The 23,519-nt window shown below is 41.3% G+C and overlaps 1 protein-coding gene across 1 annotated transcript; it reads left to right on the top strand.

Moving 5' to 3' along the window:
- Positions 1-23,088, top strand: LOC115812886 (protein strawberry notch homolog 2-like). Its single transcript, XM_030775439.1, is given in 32 exon segments — positions 1-135; positions 889-1,083; positions 1,753-1,832; positions 2,425-2,512; positions 8,424-8,579; positions 8,901-8,981; positions 9,234-9,345; positions 9,584-9,744; positions 10,277-10,410; positions 10,965-11,055; positions 11,304-11,447; positions 11,642-11,759; positions 12,025-12,130; positions 12,475-12,628; positions 13,207-13,383; positions 13,697-13,794; positions 14,113-14,195; positions 14,535-14,717; positions 15,126-15,247; positions 15,408-15,539; positions 17,545-17,680; positions 17,843-17,955; positions 18,216-18,287; positions 18,368-18,476; positions 18,943-19,014; positions 19,099-19,242; positions 19,772-19,866; positions 19,958-20,050; positions 20,454-20,585; positions 20,930-21,006; positions 21,152-21,342; positions 21,649-23,088. Coding segments are annotated over 31 exon segments (5,013 nt in total). The 5' UTR covers positions 1-135; positions 889-963; the 3' UTR covers position 23,088.
- The last annotated feature ends 431 nt before the right edge of the window (positions 23,089-23,519 follow it).

Here is a 23,519-nt window from a genome sequence, read left to right as displayed (position 1 = left end):
TGACCAGGAAGTGAGATAAACAACCGTACTGTAAAATATGGACTAGGGTTTTTATTTTGGTCGATTTCAAAGTAATCGCGGTGGATGTAATTTTCAGAGAGGTATTATAGGATCTAGGCGTTTATACCATACGGGGTAAGTCCATTGTTTCCTTATGAGAAAGTGTTGTCAATAACAAATACAGGCTTGAGTCGAACGAATATAGCCGACTAGCTAACAGCTAAATCAGCTAGCTTAGTTTGCTACACAAATCTAGCGAGCAGGTCTAACAATAGGGTTTGGCCCTGTAATTAACCGGAGCGAGGTCGCTCGCTGTGTATTCTTCAAATTTTCGGGCATCGATGTGAAAATGTAGAACTGTAATATATGAAATTTACAGGTGCATTTTCATGTTTGTATCCTTCGCGAAAGATATTTTCAACAGGGACCATGTAAAAGGTGAATATTATTTGCCTGTATCATAGTAGATAGCTTGCTGGCTGGTTTGCTAGCCGGCCAGTTTACTTTGTCCTAAATTCAAGCTCGTAACTCTCAAATTTTCCTCGCGAGCAGTTTTCCGGAACGGGCTGATACAAGTCGGTTCGTGAAAATGAAACTGAGACAAGTAAATATTACATCAGAAGAGTTAACAAGTATTAAACTGAGGGTCTAGTATAATTTAAAGCAAGTGGAAGAATGGCAGTATCATGTAACTCAACTAGAATTAACTGGAATTCACAAGAGTACCAAATATTCGTTAAATTGTGAACAATCATTAGCATATGGCTGTAAGTATAAAAGTTGTAGCTCTGCAAGATTTTTTTGCTACTGTTTCCTTGCCTTGCCATGCTATGTCATTGTCTGTGTGTAACTGTTCCTCAAAATTAACTCTCATTTCTCTCTCCTCAGAAATGGCTGGAGAATGAGTGCGGCATTGTTTGACACATTGAGTGGGCCTGTCACCATGTTCCTCCCCACTGCCTGATGTCCATTCTCACCACGTCTGTTACCATGGACATAGAGGAGTTTCTACATCCTGAGGGACCTCAGCTGAGGAGTCCCAAATACAGCACCCCCAGTCCTCCTCTGCCGAACTCTTTGGAGGTACGGTTGAGTTCCATTTTTGGAAAAAAAAAATGTTCAAAATGTGTTCTTCCCACTCCTTTTATAATTTTCAGTGGAAATAATTATCTAGGAACTGCACAAAGGCCGGGTTAATCCCCATACTTTCATGTATAGGCTACTAATTAGTCTCATGACACGATACTGAATACACAGCACTTACTTTTATCTTGGGAGTGCATTTCTTAACTCTCAGTTTAGTTAATGAGTCTTTCCCTTTGTTTTATCAGACGTCTTTTTGGGTGTACATCCAGGGCTATCTGTCTGTCGTCCTATCTCATTATTTACTTTCTTCAAATGCATCCTGGGCCCTGCCATCCCCCTACAAAAAGAGAGATGCTTGCAGTGCTTGCTGTGGTAATGTTGTCCTCATACATGGTGTCTGTGATGGTTCACGTGGTGCACAGTTACCATTATGGGGATGACTTGACTGACACAGCAGTGGTGTATTGTGAATATGTTATCTGGATGAAAAGTGTAGAGTTCAGTAATGGAGATCTTCTCCACTGAACTATTAGTATTGCATGCGTTTTCCTTGAACAAATTTGTGCAAAATGTTTATATTTCACAGGGGAATGAAAGTGCTTCTGTTGTTGTGCACTTATCCCTTAATTCTACTTTCATACATCTGATCATATTTCTCCCCCATAGAGTCAGCTGTGTACCCCTAATTCATGGGCGTTCTCTCAACATTCAACAGTCAACCTGCGCTATCCTATGCAATCTGGGAGGTGAGTTACCACTCTGTGTATGTCTCAAAAATTAGAACGCTCCACACATAGTTTTTGGCCGGTTCCAGAAAGTGGCATAAGAAAGAAGACAAATGAGATAGGTAGCATTACATACAAGAAGAAACATCATGTTCTTCTGTTTTCTTAAATCAAGCACATGATGACAAGATGTTTTGATTCTCTTCCATTTTTAATGTTGTGTGTCTGAGTAGTATTGTATTATCTAGCAGTGTACTGTCTTTAACATGCTTAGGCTAGACTCTTATTTTGTGTGATGAATCAGGTAGTATCATTCATCCTCAAGTGTAAGTGATGAATAGGTCAAAAAATCTGCTCTGTCATGCAAACTAGATATTTGTGCTTTAAATTGCCCTTACGTATGGGCTGTGCCCTGTATCTGGGCGTTACAGATACATGCCAGCATTTGATTCAATGCAAATATTTGTCCGCTTATTGAAAAGATATTTAAAATGCCATTTTTTGCATATACTGTTGAAAATGCCATCAAATCAAATTACATATACTGTACAGTGCCATTACAGCGTATACATCACAGTCTGTTACATTGTATTTTCTTGTGTCCTTTTTTCAGGCCGTTTCAGTCAAGCTCCTTGACTGTTGCAAACGTGGATCCATGCAACACAAGCTTACATGATATTGACTTGCCAGATTTCCCTGTGGTAAGAGAAAGGTTTATCATTTGGGGTCATTCATTTCTGGGAGTAGATATAGAGTACCAAAATTCTAACTCTAATCAACAGTAGTGGAGTCATTGAGTGTTCAAAGCAAAATATGTTGTGTTATTATAGCCTAACCTTCAACTTTATTAGAGCTCTTTCAAGAGACAATACAAATGATAGTACGTTCGCCTTTGATTTCCTCACTGTGCTACATACATGCAGTGGGTTCAGAATTTGAGAAGATCTCCTCCATATCAGAGAGCTCTTTTTTGGCAACGTTTTTTCTGTAGTCAGTACTCGTGGTGTGTTTTTGTTTTATTTCTGTCTTTAGAAAATCTATATTGAAAGTTTAGTTGTAAAGATGAAAGTTCTGCAATTTCAACAGATTTATGACTTCCAGTTTCTTTTTGAGGTGTACCATTGCTGGTTTGAATAATTTCCCAGAATATCTGAACCAATGACACTTTCTTTTCCTTTTTTAATGGCCCCCACATATAAACCCTGTTGCTCCGTGACAAAAACGTCCATCTGAATCGACCTACTGAAAGTAGTAGAATGGAAACTCCAGCTCTGTACAATGTTTAGTCATAACGATACTGTTCAAGTTAGTGATTGGGAAGTCACTGAGACAAATATTTGTTTCAGAATATAAGAGTACTCTCACATTCTTAAATGTGTTATATACTGTATATATTGTTGAAATCAATATTCCTCTATTGCTTGTGATTTCTTGATCATGGTTTGGTCTACTGTATTCTGTCTGAAAGTATATTGGGGTGAAAGAAACATTGCTGTCTGCTATCAAGTGCACTATCAAAATCCAGAGGAAAGTTCAACTTCGTACTTCCTCTTTTAAGTGCCATGCTTTGCGCAGTAAAGAAGTATGATAGTAACCTCCTTTGAATGTGGTAGATAGAGAATTAAATGTACCTTTTTGCTATTTAACAGCTGCAAGATACATTTCTATCGCCTCTAAAATGTACTAATATATGGTTACACATTAAGGGGAACCTTGTGGTTTTTCAGAGCAAAAACTCACCCATATTCATGGAGAATAATATCAGTAACATGCCACATATTTCCCATGTTCTCACGTATACCTCCTCACACATGCACGTCAGTGACGGACAGAGAAACATGACTTCTGAGGCATTCTGTGTGAGTGAGACGTCAGATAACTTGATCAGAAACTGTTCACTCATCGCCAAAAAATATCGCATCTTCAACTGCAAAGACTACTCTGTCTCTCCCAGCTCTGATAACATCAGATATCTAAGGGTGTGACTAGGGAAGAGCATCAGCTCTCGCCTCACCTTTTAATTACATGCCCCCTCGTGTGAAGATGTGTAAATATTGGAGGTGGAACTATTTATCCTTTTCACGCTTCGGTTTGCACTTCAGTTTTTGGTTCACTGTTTGTTTGTTTTTTTTCCTTTTTCTTACTGTACTCTTTTTCTTACTGAAAGAATATTGAACCCTCAGAACCGAAACTTTTCTTTCTTTTTAGTTTAAACCTATTTTAAGGTTCTTTTAGAAAATAAATGTATGAAAACTAAAATTGAGCAACAGTTATGGGGCTTCACCATTACAATGAGTGAAATAAATCTAAACATCAGTACATTTTGCATCTTCAAGGCTCCAAACTGATAACCAACTGCCCTGACCTTTTTTCGGACCAGTGCACGGCTCCTCGGTGTAAGAAAAATGAGCTCCTGCTTAGGGAAGCCTAGAGATTAGATCTGTTCATTTATGTGGATTCCTATATTTCAACATGACGTGAATTTTTTATGGTCTGGGTAATGCCACCATGTTCTGTGTTGTTATTTAAAATGGCTACTTGGTAGACATTGTCATTGAAGTTGTTCTAATCCTCCGCTTGGTGAAAGCGTAAGTGCACTACATGATAAGTATGGTGCAATACATATATTTTCTCACACTGAGAGGTGAAATGAAAATCGAAGGCGCATTTTCCTCAAATTATGATGAACTTTATTCTTAATGATGAAAAACACAAACAGTGTGGATTGTTCTCCTGTACTAAGAATATAGTATTCCTTGTGATTTGTATACATTTTTTTTTCTAAAGCAACTTACAGGAGTAGAAAAAAAATCATGCTTCAGTGAACTGAAGTGATGACTACTGAAATGTGGTTTTTGGTTTTGATACAAAACTGTGATAGCACTTGTAAATATGGTTGTTTTAAGTGATTTGTTTGAATTGAGTGTTGTCTACATGCACATCATTATCTGAAATTTACCTTCTAAGAAAACCTCATTGTCAATGAGTGATAGATCTAAATATGAATTAGTATTATATCCATTTTAGCCATCTCTGAATGGCTTTCCTTTGTTGTTGAAGTTCAAATAGGAAAATGTGGTTCTTTGATGATGATGATGAAGCACTTTTTGGGTTTTGTTTCAGTCCTAACTTGCCTACAAAGGCAGACCAGGAAGCTCTCTGTTAATGACAAAACCACCACGCTATAGCCTTGTTAGAACAACCCAATAAGAGAATTTAACAGTGAATACTGAAAGATTACTGGGCAAACAATACCGAGTAATATAGAGTTATCTTAGTAAAACACTAACTCTACCAGTTACAACACTAGCTCTCTGTCAGTAGTTTTTGGGTACCCTGGTGAAAAGTGTTTTACTGTAGCTTGGCCTTTAAACAAAAGTGTCAAGTGTTTTGCACATAAAAAGACTGACTTATGAAGTTTGCCCATAAGGCATTTATAAAGATGTTCAAAAGAACCCACGGGTTTCTTAATATATGCCTCTGATGTAAGGTATTGTCATTTCAAAATTTGAAAGGTTTTTTTGCAGGTGTGGATTACATAGGCCTGAGCTCCTAGACATGAAAAGGTTCTCTTATCAGTGTTATGTGGACAAGTAATGTGTGACTGTTAAAGAAAAGGCCTGTTGTGTTCCAGCTGAAAACACAGGACACTGCTTCCTCACACCTCTTTTCTTGTTTTTGTGTAAATATGCTCTGAATTCTGGGTAAATTTTACTCGTATTTCTAATGAATTCCACCAGAAGAAACTGAAGGAGTCTACAAAGGTAGATTATGCAATGGGTTGTGAGTTTTAACGCTAGGCTAGTTACTTAAAGAGTTCGCATAGGATAAAACACCAAACCCCATTCGGTTCGGGGTGTTAGGAGCTTTTTTGTTCCTCCACCAAATTTGTGGTTCACTGAATAGCAGAATAGCAGATGAGGTAAAATTAAGTTTGACTGCCAGTAATCTTGCTCACACTCCAACAAAAGCATCATTTCCTGACAGATCATCACCCCCCCCCCCACCCCCAACCACCAAATAAAAACATCCTCACGTCTCCTCCCTTTTTTTTTTTTTTTTTACAGACCTGAATGCAGATGAGTGCCTGCAAGCTATCTCCCGCTGCAGATACTCCTACCTGTAACATTACGATTAGAAACAGCTCATTATTATTAGCAGTGACCAAAGCAGTGGCACTATTACCAGTCGAAGCATGATTTTAAGAAGTGAACTTAAATGTTGCACTTAAATAAGTGTTGATTGTTCACAGTATGGTTTTACTGCCTTTGCCCTTTGGTGCATCTCAGTTAACTTTTTTGCAGCTACAGGCTTGGTGATAATATTTGGTTAGATGGTGACCTTGAAAAGGATGCTGCATTAAGCTGAGAGAGGAAGCCAGACCTTTTTTTTTTCCCTCTTTATCTTCTGTTACTCTATGTTAAGTTATCCTCGTGTCACTGTGCACAATGTCTGTAGTTTTCAATCAAATGATTTTTCCAGAGTACTTTCCACTGCCTGGCACTGATGTCTTCTGCTCTTGTTCGCTGGGAACGAATTATGTGCTTGATTGCATGTAACTGTAGCATGGACTCTTTCCATTGCACCTTGATTTACGCGTATTTGCATTATCGGCACTTTCTGTTTTCCCTCTGTAGGTCACTTAGAAATTCAGTTGTCTTTATTATAAAGAAAACGCTCGCTGAATAACAGCTGTTGATAACAGTGCAGACTGTTGGGGCCTGTGACCTACAAAGACATTTTACATCTTACAACGTACAACTACAGTAGTACAGATTTATTTTATGTGATAGTTTTGTCTTATTTGTCAGCCTTGCATAGGTGTCCTTTCCCTTTCATTTCCTCTGAGATCGTTGGGCCTGTTATTATTACTGGGTTGCGTTTGTCATCTGGAGACAACAATGCTATAAGTGAAGCTGTCACTGAATTTCCTGTTTGGAGAGGAAGTCTGAGGAGAGCATGTCAGCTGCTTGTATTGTTTTCATGAGAGAGTTTTGTGAGCTAGCATTTTTCAGGATTGTTCACCCTGGTCCAGAAAATATTTTTATACGTTGACCTAATAGAGCAGTTGTGTCTTATTCTATATTATGATAAAAACTGTGATGTGAGAATTGTTCTGTCAGCATTTTGTGCCTTTAGCTTGTGTACACCCTTAAGATGTATGTATCTGCATTCCAGTGCTTAGCAAATTCTGTTCTTTGTCTGTGTTTGTGTGTGTGTGTGTGTGTGTGTGTGTGTGTGTGTGTGTGTGTGTGTGTGTGTGTGTGTGTGTGTGTTTTCTAAGACTCACGGAGCTTCTCTGTGAAGGCTGCATATTCGTTTTCCGTTCCAGACAAGAATTAGTGTGAAATTACTAGGCAATTCCATTTCATTTTTTTTTATTTTTAACATCGCACTCTTTTCAAAAGGATACAGGGCTGTGTAATTTAAAATGAGCTTGTCACAGTGGAGCAGGCTCACTAATATGGATAACGAATATCGTCTTACTACTGCCCCAAATCATTTTTATAACACAGTTAAATGCTGTACCCAGCCGAAGAGACCTTGAGGCAATAATGGCTGCAAATTGAAGATTTGGAGCTGTTACTAACAGGAAACGGCATACATTAGGATGAAAGACTGCACCTCTTGCTTCACAAATGAAATGTATTGGCTGTTGACAGAGGCTGCAAGAAGATGGTTGACGTCATCGGGGCAGAAAAGTCTTATCTTCTCCTTGCAGAGACTCATCTAAAGCAGAATTCAATCTTAGGGACAACATCAGAGCTGCTTACAGCCTAGCTACCGTCTCCCCCCCCCCACCCCCACTTGCTTTGCATTATACAGTGGGAGTGATTAAAATTCAGATGGTGTGTGTCGTGCTTACGGTGTAGCATGTTTTTTGATAATGCTTCCTGTGATGCTAGTCTTTTTAGCGGTTTCTGGCATCCCTGAATTGAGGAGAGTTTTACCAGCACTGGGACTGTACTGGGACCATTTAACCTCATGCAGCTTTTTCATTCAGTCTATATTGTATCATTTATAAAGATTTCGTTCGAAATCAGGGGCAGTATGTTCAAATGGGACTTCTAATTGCTTAAAGGTCTGTGTGATGCAGTCTGATATGAAGTAGAACCTTTTTTTTTTCTATCATCTTTCATATCCATATGGAATATGATTGCTGATGTTTTTTTTTTTAATATGAAAAATAGAGAGCCGGAGGTCAAGGACAGCTTAAATAGAACTGCAGAAAAAAGAATAGAAGACGCCCGCCCCCCCCCCCCCCCCCCGTTATAGAGTGGAGATTTTGTTGTTTGACTGGAATTCCATTTTCCCAGAAATACCACTCTTAACCCACAGGGAGTTTGATTAAGAAGAAGAGTACTATCAGAGTTCCCAGGACATGAAGGCCATTCTTTTTGCAGTCGTTCGTCAGTTCATAGATAGTTTATAGCTTGCGTCTGCCTCTCTTATTCAAACCAATTTATCTGAATCAAAATGGTTATGGTATAACATATGGTTGTCTTATGCTTTGTATCAGAATCACATAGAGACAGATCTGTTTTTTTTGTTTGTTTGTTTTTGTTTTTTTTTTAATTTAACATGGTCTCTCTTGCTCCCTCCCTCTTTCAGGATCTGCCATGTATAGACGACCTCTCCAACACGTCCCTGTTCCCCTCCTCTCCTGACTCGCTGTCCGAGTTTCCTGACCCTCAGAGCAGCGTGGCACCAGCTCTGCCAGAGAACAGAGTCTGGGACCCGATTCTACACGGGCTGAACCAGAGAGAGGTACACACATACACACCACACCCTGTCAGCACAGTGACAGAGAGGAACACACACACACACACACACGCGCGCGCGAGCACACACAGACACAGAGTCCTGGTGACATATATCACAAGTGATAGTGCTGGAACTGCACTGCTAGTTTTACTTCAGTCTCTTATCATCTCCATCCGTCATCCAGTGAATTATCCATTTCATATGTCTGCCCAGTTCATATGTGTGTTCATGTTTTTTTTTTGTTTTTGTTTTTGGTTTTTTTTTGTTTTTTCTTATTCCCATTTGTTTTCTTTGTATCTTTTCCTTCCCGTTTTCCATCAGCAGAGCCTGAGCAGGTTTACAGGCTTTAGTAGCCTGGAGGACATTGCAGCCATTCTCAACACCTCACAGGTATGAGAGTTCAAGGTGACATTTTACCTGCCTTGTGCCTCTGCCTTTTTTGTTTTAAGTCTTTTCACTTTGTCTTCCATTTTATCATGTCCATATAGAGAGACCGGAAACTGGTCATAGATAATGATTCTTCAGTCCTTTTTTTTATACATTCGGGCGTCTTCTATCCTTCCAGATAAGCATGACTGAGATCTTGTCAACAACTGCAAAAGATCATTTTTTACTGTCTGTCCACCTAAAACTGGTCTTTATGTGCTTAACCTGTAGCTGCCTACTCAGCCTGCTCAGCTTCAGGTGGAAGAGGAAGAGGAAGCAGATGAGGAAGAGACAGAAGAGCTCGGACACGTGGATACATATGCAGAGTATAAGCCATCTAAATGTAAGGAACCATTTCCTATTTCCACAGCCTGAAGGATCTGCTCGAGTCTGTGATTATTGTCGTTGACTCAGTTTGGTTTACCGAAGAGATATTACAGTGTTTTGCAGATATCTCACAGATACTTGGTTTCCTAAAGCCTGCCCTTGGAATGCTGCCGCAACATGGGAATTGAACATGATTCATATGATTCATAATTTCTGTCTGTCTTTTCTTTCTTTTTTTTTTTGTCTGGTTAAAGCCACTATTGGAAAATCTCATCCGGATATTGTTGTGGAAACCAACACACTTTCCAGCGTACCTCCCCCCGACATCACTTACACCCTGTCAATCCCAGAGAGCACCATCAACGATGGCTTACTCTCCGCCTTACAGCTGGAGGCCATTGTCTATGCCTGCCAGGTATGAACTGCCATTCCTCAGCTCCTTTTGCAATTATTTTTTTCCTCTTGAATGTTTTTCCTTATCTCTCTATGCTAGTGGAGATCCCCCCTCACTCCCTCTGGCTTTTTAAGGTCCTGGACCCTTCCCACTCACTCTCTCAGGTCCTTTATTATCCCCTTGCTTTCTGTCTGGCCCTGCTCCGTATCTGCTTGCCTTCTTTCCAGTTCTCTCTCATTCCTGTCTGTCTCGTGGGTACTCTTCCACCTTTACCTGCTTTCTCTGAGGTGCCTGCCTGGTGGCTCTCAGGAGTGCCTGCCCGGTGGCTCTCAGGAGTGCCTGCCCGGTGGCTCTCAGGAGTGCCTGCCCGGTGGCTCTCAGGAGTGCCTGCCCGGTGGCTCTCAGGAGTGCCTGCCTGGTGGCTCAGGTCCTTGCCTGTATCTCCCTGCTGCCCCTGACCTTGTTCTTTTTATCTTTGGAGATAGTGAGATATCTGAAGATTATGATTTTAGGATTGTATGTGAAAACATTTGCATGTTCCTCTTCCATCCAGCAACATGAGGTGATCCTGCAGAATGGACAAAGAGCAGGATTTCTTATTGGAGACGGAGCTGGAGTTGGGAAAGGCCGAACAGTGGCTGGAATTATACTGGAGAACTACTTAAAGGGACGCAAAAGAGCATTATGGTGAGACTTTTGTTCATCTTTAGAAGAATAACAAAGGATCTATGTATTAATGCTTTCTTGTACACAAAAAGGAGCAGAACTGTGCTATTACAATTAGAATTAGAATAGAACGTTTTAATAGATTGTTTCCATCTGGTTTGCCATCTTTAAAGTTCAAATTGACATTGGGCCGTAATGATAATTAGCATGTTAGAATCGTTTATAAGTGCTGCAATTTTTTTCTTGCTTATTAGCTTCAAATGAACCTTTTCACGTGGAGCGATTCTTGAAGCATTTGAGTTTAACCACTTCATTGTTTTGCATTTCTAGCAAAAAAAAATAACTTGCCTGCTCTTCACCAATCATAGTCAAGTGTTTATCAAAGCTGTAGAAAAAAACATGTTTTACTTCAATCTCTCACTTTTGCAGTGGGCTACCTATGTCTTTTTTTGGTTTGTTTTTTAGGGCCTATTTTGGACAGATTTTGGCCAGCAGTAGGCGACTTAACTCAAACCATGAATTTTGTGATCATTGTTTATTTTTTCAGAAATACTTATACGATTTCCTGTTTTCAGGTTCAGTGTATCTAATGACCTGAAGTATGATGCAGTGAGAGATCTCAATGATATAAAGGCACCCAACATCAACGTTCATGCTTTAAACAAGGTACAGTTCAACAGAGCTCTTATGAACAATTTTAAACTCTGAACATTGTCATTGAAGCACTGTCATTTATCATAATGGCCATATTCAGACTGTCAGTTTTGTGTTGTTTTGTATTTATTGAGAAAAAAAAAAGAACATTGCATAATGTGAGTGAACAATGACAAGAGGACGTTCCACAGTTACCTTCAGAGTTTTTCCTCGTCGTACGATTGGTGGAATGACTGACTGACTGTTTTGGTTTCGTTCAGATTAAGTATGGAGACACAGCTACCTCAGAAGGCGTTCTATTCGCCACCTACTCTGCTCTGATTGGTGAGAGCCAGGCAGGTGGGCAGCACCGCACTAGACTCAAGCAGATACTGGACTGGTGCAAACCCAACTTCGACGGCGTCGTATCCATTTTACGGCAGATAGTAACTGTCGCCTAATCTGTTGTTTGTGGCCGCTCGCTTTTCTTCATCTATAAACTGTGACGGAAATAGTGTTTTATCCAGATCGAAGAATAAATCCAGGGGCTCACAGGGGCCTCATTTTTATTGCTTTGGAGACTTTGTTTCCTGTTTCAGCCTTAACTGACCCATTTCAGATTGTGTTTGATGAATGCCATAAAGCCAAAAATGCAACGTCCACTAAGATGGGCAAGGCTGTGCTGGACCTGCAGAACAAGCTGCCCTTGGCCAGGGTGGTTTATGCCAGTGCCACAGGTAGGAATCTTCTCCTGGTATTTCTTCTTTTGTCACGGTTAGAGGAACAACAGTCACTCTCAAACGTGTGCACAGTTATGAACTCCGCTATTGCTGGGCAGTGTGATTTACACATGCGCCTGTTTCTTTCCTCTGCATAGGTAAGGATCATAAACCCTTCCTTGGGATTGGTGTGTTGTTAGTCATATTAATTCATCTTGTTGCGGTATATTGAAAATGTAACCTGTATCTCTCTCTCTCTCTCTCTCTCTCTCTCTCTCCCTAGGTGCCTCTGAGCCAAAGAACATGATTTATATGAGCCGACTGGGAATCTGGGGGGAGGGAACGCCCTTCAAGACATTTGATGACTTCCTGCATGCTATTGAGAAGAGGTCAGCATTTACGCTGGTTCTGAGAGGATATATCTCGACGACCTTTATAACCTTTAGCCTGTCTACTGTCAGCAAAGAGATCAGGCTGAACTGCGATCATCTCAGTTGGCTGTAGTGTGCATTGAATGTCTTGATGCTTGAGATGCATGCAGTATTTAACTGGTAACTATTCAGCTAGCTGGGACTGACTGAATAATTAACAGTTATATTCTACAAAGTTGCCAGTACTACAGAGTTGTGGGTCAGCATAGAAGCTATTTTTCCGCAGTGATCATAACCGTACCTTAAGATCTCAGCAAAACCTCATAAGTTTTCTATTGCGTGTTCTTATTTATATGCAATAGGGGTGTGGGTGCCATGGAGATTGTTGCCATGGACATGAAGGTTAGCGGGATGTACATCGCACGGCAGCTCAGCTTCTCTGGCGTTTCGTTCCGCATCGAGGAGATAGCACTGGACGAGGAGTTCAAAGTGGTGTACAATAAAGCTGCCAGACTGGTGAGGGACCTGACCACACCACTTCACGTTTACCAGAGACTGGGATGGATACTTTTTCACTTCATTTGACTGTATTTAATAACCTTTTAATTGTGTGTTCACCTTGGAAAAGTGTTCTTCAGAGACGTGCTAGTGACAGGATGAAACCTTGAAACTTAATAATACGCAGTTGATTTGCAGTAGCCTTCAGGTGCTCTTGGTGTATTAATGGTGATACTGGTGGTTCCTTAATACACTCATACCCTTTTGCTGTGATTCATGAGAATTTATGGATGAATGGAATGACTTCAAAAGCAATTTATTTTGTTGCTCAGTGCAGTGCAGTGCAGTAGAAACTAATCTAGTTGGTCTCTGCTGAATTCAAGGCAACTAAGACCTGATATGCAACGGGGAAAAAAACATCTATTTTTTTTTTTTCTGTTTTGTTTGCTAGGATGTTTTCTCCCCCAAATGGTCAGATTTCATCATATAAACAGAATACAAATGAACAGTAAATCCTGTTATGTATCTGAGTCCAAACACTGCCGTATGTGTGGTCGTACTCCCTGCGTATAGTGACCAGATTGTGTATTCTGCAGTGGGCTGAAGCTCTGGACCTGTTTGAGAAAGCAGCTGATACACTGGGTCTGGTCTCACGGAAGTCCCTGTGGGGACAGTTCTGGTCTTCGCACCAGCGCTTTTTCAAATACCTCTGCATCGCCGCCAAAGTGAGACGCCTTGTCGAGCTGGCCCAGCGAGAGCTGAACGAGGGAAAGGTACGGCGTCAGTTTCCTCATTCCGTCCTTCAAAAGGAGAGGGGGTTGTCCTTTCTCAGTGGACACATTTCATATCGTAATAAAAAAACAAAACAAATAAAACCTAGAGTGTTGGAGAGACTGATGGGTTCTTACATGACAAGAGATTCCAGATCCATCATTTCATGTATTTCCCATTAGAGCAATAGCCTTCTTTCAAGTCAGTCTAGTCTTGGATTTTCCTGGCCCTTCACATCAGTTCCTCAGACCTGTCTGGACAGAGAAAAAAAATGTGTCGTCTAACAGACTGGCTTTGTCCCATGTGTTTGAGCAGTGTGTTGTGATTGGGCTGCAGTCCACTGGAGAGGCCCGCACACGGGAAGTCCTGGACGAGAACGACGGACATCTGGACAGATTCGTTTCCGCAGCCGAGTGAGCGTCTCTGATCTCCCAAGTCTTACCGTGCTTTATTTATTGATGGTTAACATGGCCATTGATAACATCCGGCAAGACATTGACTTTGTTTTGATAAACACTCGCTCTCGTGTAATCCGCAGTACTGTGCGTTGGTCTGTAATTATTCTGTTGTGTTCTGCTAAAGCATGTTCACGCTAACTCTTCAGAGTTCACGGAGAGAGTCTGACTCACTAAAATGAAATCGATACTCACTCTATAGCCACTGGCATCATCGATGCTGACTGAGTTTGATAAATGTACCTAACTGTAAACAAACGGCTTGTGTGTCACTAGGGGTGTGTTTCAGTCACTGGTTCAGAAGCACTTTCCCTTGGAAAAACCCAAGAGAGAAAAGACTTCTGGAAACAAGAGGAAACGTAAGTGACATTACTGTTTCAATTGCACTCATTTGAATTACCCTTACGCTGTTTAAGGGGGTCATTTGAGAGGAAATGGTGGCATAGCAGTCATTTTTTTATGACAGAAGAGTGAGATGAATTCTTAAATCTTGTTGTTTATTGTAATGCCCTGGTTTTATTTTTCTTGGTGTGTTACTGTTGACTCTCAGTGAACAGAGCAATTTATTTTTTTCACTTCTCAGTCAAGTATTTGCAACCAAATTATACATAATATATGTAATTATATGGTAAAGTATGTGTGAGGCAGAGGCTGCATAAATGTTAAATCTGTCGTTTGTTTGTTTCATGATTCTGTAGGTAAGCCTAGGGGCCGGCCGTCCAAATTCCCGAAGCACTGCGTGGAGGTGGGAGGGGTGATAAAGATCAGTGATGACAGCAGCTCAGACTACGAGGAGCTGGACAGCGAATCAAACTCCTCCCCGGACTCACCTCAGGACAACGATGATGTCATCTTTGTCAATCACATCAATGGACCTGTTGGTAGGTTCAGAGGGTCTTTGACCATAGCCTCACCCCGAAAACGTGGAATTAGAGTTGGATCTCCCGATTTAAGTGGCAGCATAAAAAAACAAAAAAAACATTAGTAAATGCATTGGGATTTTATATGTATTTAAAAGTCGCCTTTTGTTTTTATTACAGTTTCCGTCTGGCTTCCTTTGTCTATTTCTAGGTTTAGACTTTCAGCATAACCCGTAACCTCTGTTTGACAGAGTTTAATTTCAGTCTTTTAACATTAATTCAATCTGAAGGTAATTTGTGTCTAGACTCGGAAACCGCACAGGGGGGCTTTTCCCTGCCTTCCCGTCTCCCTTCAGATGAAAACCGTTTTTCTGCTTAGTCCCTCTTAACTGTGCCCCTCTGTTGATGATGATTTTCTGCCACTCTCAGCAAAACTGGAGGAGCTGAAGCAAGGACTACTGTATAAGATTGCTGACCTAGGCAAAGAGCTTCCTCTAAACACTCTAGATGAGTTGATTGACAGATTTGGAGGACCAGAGAAAGTGTCTGAGGTAGGATCACTCACTCAATATTGATTGGAACTTCCTCTAGTTTCATAAATGAATTAGACATTTATGTAACATTATGTTTATATGATAAATTAATGTGATGTAGAATGTACGATGTTAAAGAGGTGTGTGTGTGTGTGTGTCTGTGTGTGTGTGTGTGAAGATGACGGGGCGTAAAGGTCGCGTGGTCCGGAGGCCTGATGGCAGTGTACGTTACGAGTCCAGGGCAGAACAAGGTCTTACGATAGACCACGTCAACATCAAAGAGAAAGAACGCTTCATGAGTGGAGAGAAGGTAACGAAATATCGCCCTCCGTGTTTCATCCAGTCATCGCCTGAACACACACACACCCCATCAGATGTATAGGACATTTTCTGTCCCAAGGTTAATTTAGTCAATGATCATATGCAATAATTCAAATTCAGTGCCTTGTAGAACCCAACAATGTAATAATTTCCTGATAATGTAATAACCCAGTAACGTAATAAAACATCTTAACCAATAATGAAATCATCTCTGTAACAATAATGTCATAAATTATTACATTAAGGGGGGGGTTTAACCTTATTTTTGTAGAAACCAATAATGTACTAATTTCCCAATATTGTAATAACTCGGCCAATCTTGTAGTAACATGCCACCAATAATGTGTTCATGTTTTGGGAATGCATTGTTTTTGTAAGTTAGTCATTATTTTCAAACAGGCAATGCTATAATCTTGTGTAATAATATGATAGTACTAATCATGTGTCATAATAATGGTTTTTCATTTTTTATTTGTGAATATTACATAGTGCTGCACTGCTATTGGTCTATGGTAGAGAGAAATAAATCAGTCTTTTTCATCTACTCCTGTATCTCCACAGGATAGTGCATGTCTTCGTCTGTATGGCCCTCCACATTCACAGGTTTAACTTTCGCGGATTTGATTATTCGCGAGTTTGCCGTCAATAATTAAATGAGATTTTTTTTTTGGAGTTTTGCGGCCTACTGCGGAAAATCACAGATGAAGCGCGTAGACTAGAAAATGTAAATGTGGTACACCCCCCATAATTGTACTTTTTGTGTCCCCTCCAGGATGCTGTAGACTTTTTTTTGCGTTGTTGCGAGGTTCTTGTTGGTATGGTAGACATTTTGTGTAGCAGAAATAAAACTTAATAAGAGAAGAGAGTACAGGGGGAGATAAAATGTTGGAGCGATGTGTATTTTTATGCTGTTACGGAACAAACGACGAAAACGTATCAACATGCGTGTTTTCGGACAACATTTTATTCAAGTGTGCAACATAAAGAAAACGAAAAAAGTTTAGTAAGTCATAAATGCATAAAATATATGTATTTTAATCGATTTTATCATTTACTACCGTAAATATAGGCTACAGCATTAGGAGTTAAGGTTTGGGGGGGGGGGGGGGGGCCTAGATATATTCGCGTTTTTTTTTTTTTTTACTTTTGCGGGGGTCCTGCACCCCTAACTCCCGCGAATATGGAGGGCCAACTTATGTCCAGTACCGTATACCAGTACCAAAAACTCATCAGTTACAGTGCCTTCAGTTTCAGTTTATTTCTGTTTGTTTGCTGACAAATTATACCACCTTGTAGTCCATATATTAATGGGTCTGTGTATTAAAACATGTATTCAGAGATTTTAGCAAATTGTTTAGAAAATAACAGCTCAGCAGTTCTTTTTCCCCACATTGCGGGGCCCAGGGTGGTCACAGGACAGGATGTTTTCTGTAGAGTGCAAGCAATGCCCAAAAAAAAGTACATTATTGGGAGTTATTACATTATCAGGTTTTATTATATTTTTGATGGAGTTAAGTTGAGATTTTTATTATATTTTATTATATTTTTTATTATATTTTTTATATATTTTTATTATGTTTTATTATTTTATTATATTGTTTGGAGTTACTACATTATCAGGAAATTATTACATTATTGGGTTCTTTGCTTAAGACATTTTATTATATTATTGGGAGTTATTACATTATCGGGTTTTATTACATTTTTGATGGAGTTAAGTGGAGATTTTTATTACATTATTGGGAGTTATTACATTATCTGGAAATTGTGACATTATTGGGTTCTGCATGCATCACTACTTGTTTGCGTATCTTCACATTAAGTACCTTGTCTATTATACAGGAATACCACATCTTAATCACTCCACCTGCCTCTCTCAGTACCTGGTCTATGATACAGAAATACCACATCTTAATCATGGAATCTCCCTCTCCCACTGCCTTGTCTATGTTCCATGAATACCACATCTTAATCACGGCATCTCCCTCTCTTAGCTGGTGGCCATAATCTCTGAGGCTGCCAGTTCAGGTATATCACTTCAGGCGGATAAACGAGTGCAGAACCAGCGAAGGAGAGTGCACATGACCCTTGAGCTACCGTGGAGTGCTGATCGCGCAATTCAGCAGTTCGGTTAGTGTGTGTGTGTGTATGTGTCTGCTTGTCTGTATGCTCGTGTTTGTGCGACAGATATAGCAAAAAAGCGAATGATTCTGTTGAATTGTTTAGTGTGCAGTGTGAGAAAACACGCAGAGATGACGTTTAATAGAAATACATGAATGTGTTTACACACAGGACGGACACACCGCTCGAATCAGGTCAATGCTCCAGAGTACATCTTCCTGATCTCTGAGCTGGCGGGGGAGAGACGCTTTGCGTCCATCGTAGCGAAGAGACTGGAGAGTCTGGTAACCCACTAAAGCCATTACGCCACACCTACACAGCGTATATATCACGGATTCAATCCACTGAGCGCTAAGAGAATACCCTAGATCTGAACGAAAACTTACTGCCAAAAATAAATATCCCACATTATTCAAGGACAGCTTTCTGGCAATAGAGTTTCCATGTAATATGAAGCGGCAGTCCAAGTTTCAGATAATAAAGAATTAGAGTCACAGAGAAATAGTTAAAGCACACAGGGATTGATATTCCTCTCTTTCCTCAGGGGGCACTGACTCACGGCGACAGACGGGCGACAGAATCCAGAGACCTGAGCAAATACAACTTTGAAAATAAGGTAGGAGTCTGTCCTGTTCAAAAGTCAAGTTTTGGTGGTGAGAAATGATGAATGTAACAGTGGGTGTGCTTCTCCTCCAGTATGGCACTAAGGCTTTGGATAAGATCACCAAAGCCATCCTCGGACACATCGAGAACAAAGTCCCACCACCTAAAGGCTATCCTGGAGGAGACATCTTGTTTTTCAGAGGTAAGACCTGCTCCATGACTGCTTTCTACCACAGAGCTGACACAGCAGCCATGTGAGTTATATAATAATAATTATTATTATGTCAGTGATATCAGGAAACAAAATATTTGTCCTTCTACCTGCTGTCAGAGTCGTTAAATGTATATGTGTATATATATATATGTGTGTGTGTGTGTGTGTGTGTGTATATATATATATATATATGAGAGAAAATTTGGCCTTTCTGTTCATTGGGAAAACATTACCCATGTGGGATGCTGTTTAACTAATCATGTGATCGTAAAGTAACTTAATTAACTAATTAGGTATTGTTCATGACTGAAATACCGCAGATAGATCATTTTAAGCATGTCTATGAAGATAGCTGTAACGGGCTCAATACTGGACATTTGTTATTTAGGTTTGAATGTGATTTTCTTGCGTTTACATCTTGTGTTTGCTTACTCTGCATTTGTGTGTGTTGCAGACATGAAGAAAGGAATGATGAATGTAGGCATCTTCTGTAAAGAGCCACGCTATGGTATAAACACTGAGAAAGGTAAGACCCGGCTGACAACAGGGGAGTCAAACTAATCTACACATTAAAGTTCAGAAGCATCCTAATATTCGTGTTGTTCCTTAGACTGTACCATCACTAAGTTCCTCAATCGCATCCTGGGTCTGGAGGTGCACCAGCAGAACTTCCTGTTCCAGTACTTCACTGATAACTTTGATTACCTGATTGAAAAGGATAAAAAAGAGGGCAAATATGACATGGGTATTTTAGGTAAGCAATTTAGATAGTATTGTATGTGTTGTCTGCTAACACTGTGTCTGTGTTGTGTGTTGGACTTGTCTTAACACTGTGTCTGTTTTGTGTGTTTGATGTCTCTGTTGTGTGTTTGATTTGTCTAACACTGTGTCTGTGTTGTGTGTTGGACTTGTCTTAACACTGTGTCTGTTTTGTGTGTTTGATGTCTCTTTTGTGTGTTTGATTTGTCTAACACTGTTTCTGTGTTGTGTGTTGGACTTGTCTTAACACTGTGTCTGTGTTGTGTGTTTGATGTCTCTTTTGTGTGTTTGATTTGTCTAACACTGTGTCTGTGTTGTGTGTTTGATGTCTCTGTTGTGTGTTTGATTTGTCTAACACTGTGTCTGTGTTGTTTGATTTGTTTTGACACTATGTCTGTGTTGTGTGTTTGATCTCTCTTTTGTTTGTTTGATTTGTCTAACACACCGTGTCTCTGTTGTTTGTTTGATGTGTCTAACGCTGTTTTAAATGCTTGATTGATGTGACATGGTCTTTGTGTTGTCAGACCTGGCCCCTGGTAACGATGAAATCCATGAGGAGACACAGGAGAAATTCCTGACACCAGGCAACCCTCAGGAGGGACAGGTTGTCCTCTACAAGGTACCACCTGCCTGGTTTATACACTGTGTGCTGTGGTTTGGCATGAGCGTGCACATTTGGAATGGTAATACATGGTGTATGTTGTGTTTAGATAAGCGTGGATCGGGGCATGCCCTGGGAGGAAGCCTGCACCAAGGCACAGACCCTCACCGGAGCTCATGAAGGCTTCTACCTCTCACACAAGGTGCCATACACGCACACACATACACGCACACACATACACGCACACACACACGCACACACACACGCACACACACACACACACACACACACGCACACGCACACGCACATACACGCATACCCCTACATATATGTGCATAAACAAACATGCAATATACGGGGAAAAAAGCCAAAAACGACTACAACCGCCATCTATCTTCATGCGAATAAAAATACCTAGTCCTCCTAACTGTAAACATGTTATTGTTTGCCTTGTTTGCTTTTGATGGTATTCTTTTATGAATAAAGTTCTTTGAAGCAATTGCTTTGATATTGTTGGCACACAATACTACAGTCTATTCACGTAATTGCTGTGGCAATGTAAACAGCGTTGTCAAGTGTGTATTTCCGTGTGTGTTTGTCCTCAGCTGCGTGGGAGCCAGCCATGTGTGTTACTTGCAGAGCAGGGCAGGGGTCACAGTCTCATCCTTTACAAACCCAATATCGGCAAGCAGGCCCATCCTGAGAGCCTGGAGAACCTACAACTCCGGTACCGCAAGGTCAGCACACCGAGAAACCCCACACTCTCACAACTACCAATGCCATGCTCAATTAAAGTACCTCTGAGTCTCATTTAGATCATGGAAAGTGAGTGTTTTTAATGAAAAGTGTCTGTGGTGAGGATTATAATGAATCTATATGTCTGAATGGATATGTATGAATAATATGTGTGACCCAGATGAATCAGTGGAATGTGTGCTTGCTATGCTTCTGAGGTCAAGACTTGTTTGTTCATTATCATACTGACACCTAGTGGTCATAAGACATTAACGTGAGTGTCACAAAGGACAGGAATCCTCCTTTTCGATCATATGAAATGTTGGTATTTATGTTCCTACTGAAGGTGACACCAGATGAAGCTAAAGATTGCTGGGAGAGTCAGTTTGAATTCTCCCTCACAAAATGCAGCCACGCCAACTGGTGAGTAAGACAGCTGAAAAGTTTAAACAGACACAATTTTACTATTTTGTACATGAGATTCTGAGAATGCTCAGAACATGTGTCTTAATGCTTGTGTGTGTGTGTATGTGTATGTGTGTGTGTGTGTGTGTGTGTGTGTTGTCAGGAAGGGCAGGTGTAAGCAGATTGAACAGGGAGGGGAGTGTTGGCTAGGCATGCGTTTACGTCAGTACCACATGCTATGTGGAGCTCTGCTCAGAGTGTGGAAACGTGTGGCAGAGATAGTCTCCGACATCACCAACTCCAGCATCCTCCAGATTGTCCGTCTGAAAACCAAACAAAACTCCAAGCAAGTGGGTGAGTTACAACCACAACCAAAATCCCTACACCCTGGAATGATTTTTAAGTGACGCACTGTGACACGGACTGATTCAAATGTCTATCCTGGAACTTGAACTTTGGTAATAAACTCACTATTATCTCTTAATCATCTCTGACCGCCTGATATGAGAACTATCGTATTAAGTAGCATTTATCATCTCTCAGTATTAATGTGTCCCTTTGGTTTGGAGAGTTTTTAATTGTATTGGAGACTTTTTAATCACTTACTTAGAGCTCAGTCTATGCTGACTCCTCATCCCCCCCCCTCTCTCTTTGTCTCAGGTATTAAGATCCCTGAGAACTGCGTGGCGCAGGTACGCAACGAGCTGCTTCAGATGGACGAGGAGGTGAAGAGCAACCGTAGAAAGAGGGAGCAGCGGGCTCAGGAGCAGAGAATGCAGCAGGAGAAACAGGCAAAGGAGAGGTTAATGTTGGAACACAGATTTGCCATGTACAGCAGCCAGGCTCTGGACCGTACCCGTCAGAACTCTGACCCGCCCCCGTACCCCAGAACGGTGCAGCTGCATCACAAGCTGCTGAAGCGCGAGACCTCAGACGAGATCCTGGACCTCACCGTCAGCCCGTGTTCCTCCCCCGACCCCGTCAAGGTGACGGACGGAGGCCGGATGGTAAACGGAGGGTTAGCGAGGAACGGAGGCGTTTCGTCGAACGGAGTGACGTTGAACGGAGGAATGATGTTGAACGGCGGAATGATGAATGGAGGGATGGCTTTAAATGGAGAAGTGAGTTCAGAGAGGGGAGGGGTCTTTGTGCCCGAGACCTTTGACCTGGAATCACTGATCTCTCAGGAACAGCAGCGACAGTGGCAGAACACATTACAGCAGCAGCAGCAGAAACGCGGTCTGAACACATCACACCACGGTCAACACGCGCCCCGTATGCTGCAACGACAGGGAACCTCGCACGCCACGCACGGCATGTCTCAGAGACAGGGAAACAGCCTGCACCCGGCCTTCTCGCATCACACGCTGATAGCACAGTTACAGAGCGGTCTGAGCAAAGCACAGCAAAAGCAGATGCAGCAAAGACCTAATACACAGTTACAGAATATACACGGCACCCCTGACACACTACGTATGCGCGCGTTGCAGGGCCCCAAGAATCCTCACATGACACACACGCTACACCTGCAGCAGCAACAACAACAACAACAACATCCTGTTCAGCAGGGCGCTCAGTGCCCGCCTCACACACACTTAAACAGTGGTCACATGCACACACTCCCACATCGGATGCAAGCTAGCGAACACACACCCCTCACCCTGAACCCTCTTCAGCAGCAGCAGCAACAACAACAGCAGTCTCACACCCAAGGCAGTCCCTCCATGCTGGACAACTCTTCCACTACCACTGACCTCTTTGACTTCTTGGATTGCCCCTCGCCGGTCCAAGACCTCCCTCTTTCCTTTCCATTCGCCTCTCAGGCCCAAACCACCTCCTCCTCTCCCTCGCTCTCCTCTCCCTCTACCTCTGGCCTCTTTTCCTCCTCCATCCCTTCATCCCTGTCAGACTCCAGGTCTTCGTCCTCGCTCTTCGCCGCTTCGTCCGTGCCGACGACGGCCGACCACCCACCGCATTCCTTACCCAACGGCCACTGCAGCGCGGACGCCCTGAACATGCGAGAGATCCTTCACAATATGCTTCAGACTGGTCCTGACCGCCAGTCCGTCATTCAGTACAAACCATGGGATGCCACCTAGTCGTCAGTCAGCCACGTAGTAGCCTACTCTTGATTTTCTTCTTATGTTTTTTTTTTTTTTCTTTTGTATTTTGTATCTGGTTTTTAGTTTGTTTGTTTGTTTGTTTGTTTGTTTGTTTTTCCAGACTCTTGTCAACCCTTAAGCTAGTTCTTGAAAGTTATTATTATTTTTTTTTTTAATTATTGTTTTTTTTTTTTTTTTACATGATTTGCCTTGTAATTTGGACATAAATTCTTCATTTTACACGTTTGGTGAGCATTATTTTTGATGAAATTGTGCATCGTAAAATTTATTCACAGTTATACACAGTCTAGGGTAATCCTGAAAGCCTGCCAGGCTTCCCCAATTGTTACCGGGAGATCAAATGAAAAATGGTGACTTTTCAATGGGAAAAACATGCCTCTGCAACTTCAGTGGAATTTAGAACACATT

Source organism: Chanos chanos, chromosome 5 (genome assembly GCF_902362185.1).
Source record: "Chanos chanos chromosome 5, fChaCha1.1, whole genome shotgun sequence".
In the NCBI taxonomy this organism is placed as follows: Eukaryota; Metazoa; Chordata; class Actinopteri; order Gonorynchiformes; family Chanidae; genus Chanos; species Chanos chanos.
This window is presented reverse-complemented; position numbering and strand designations above follow the sequence as displayed.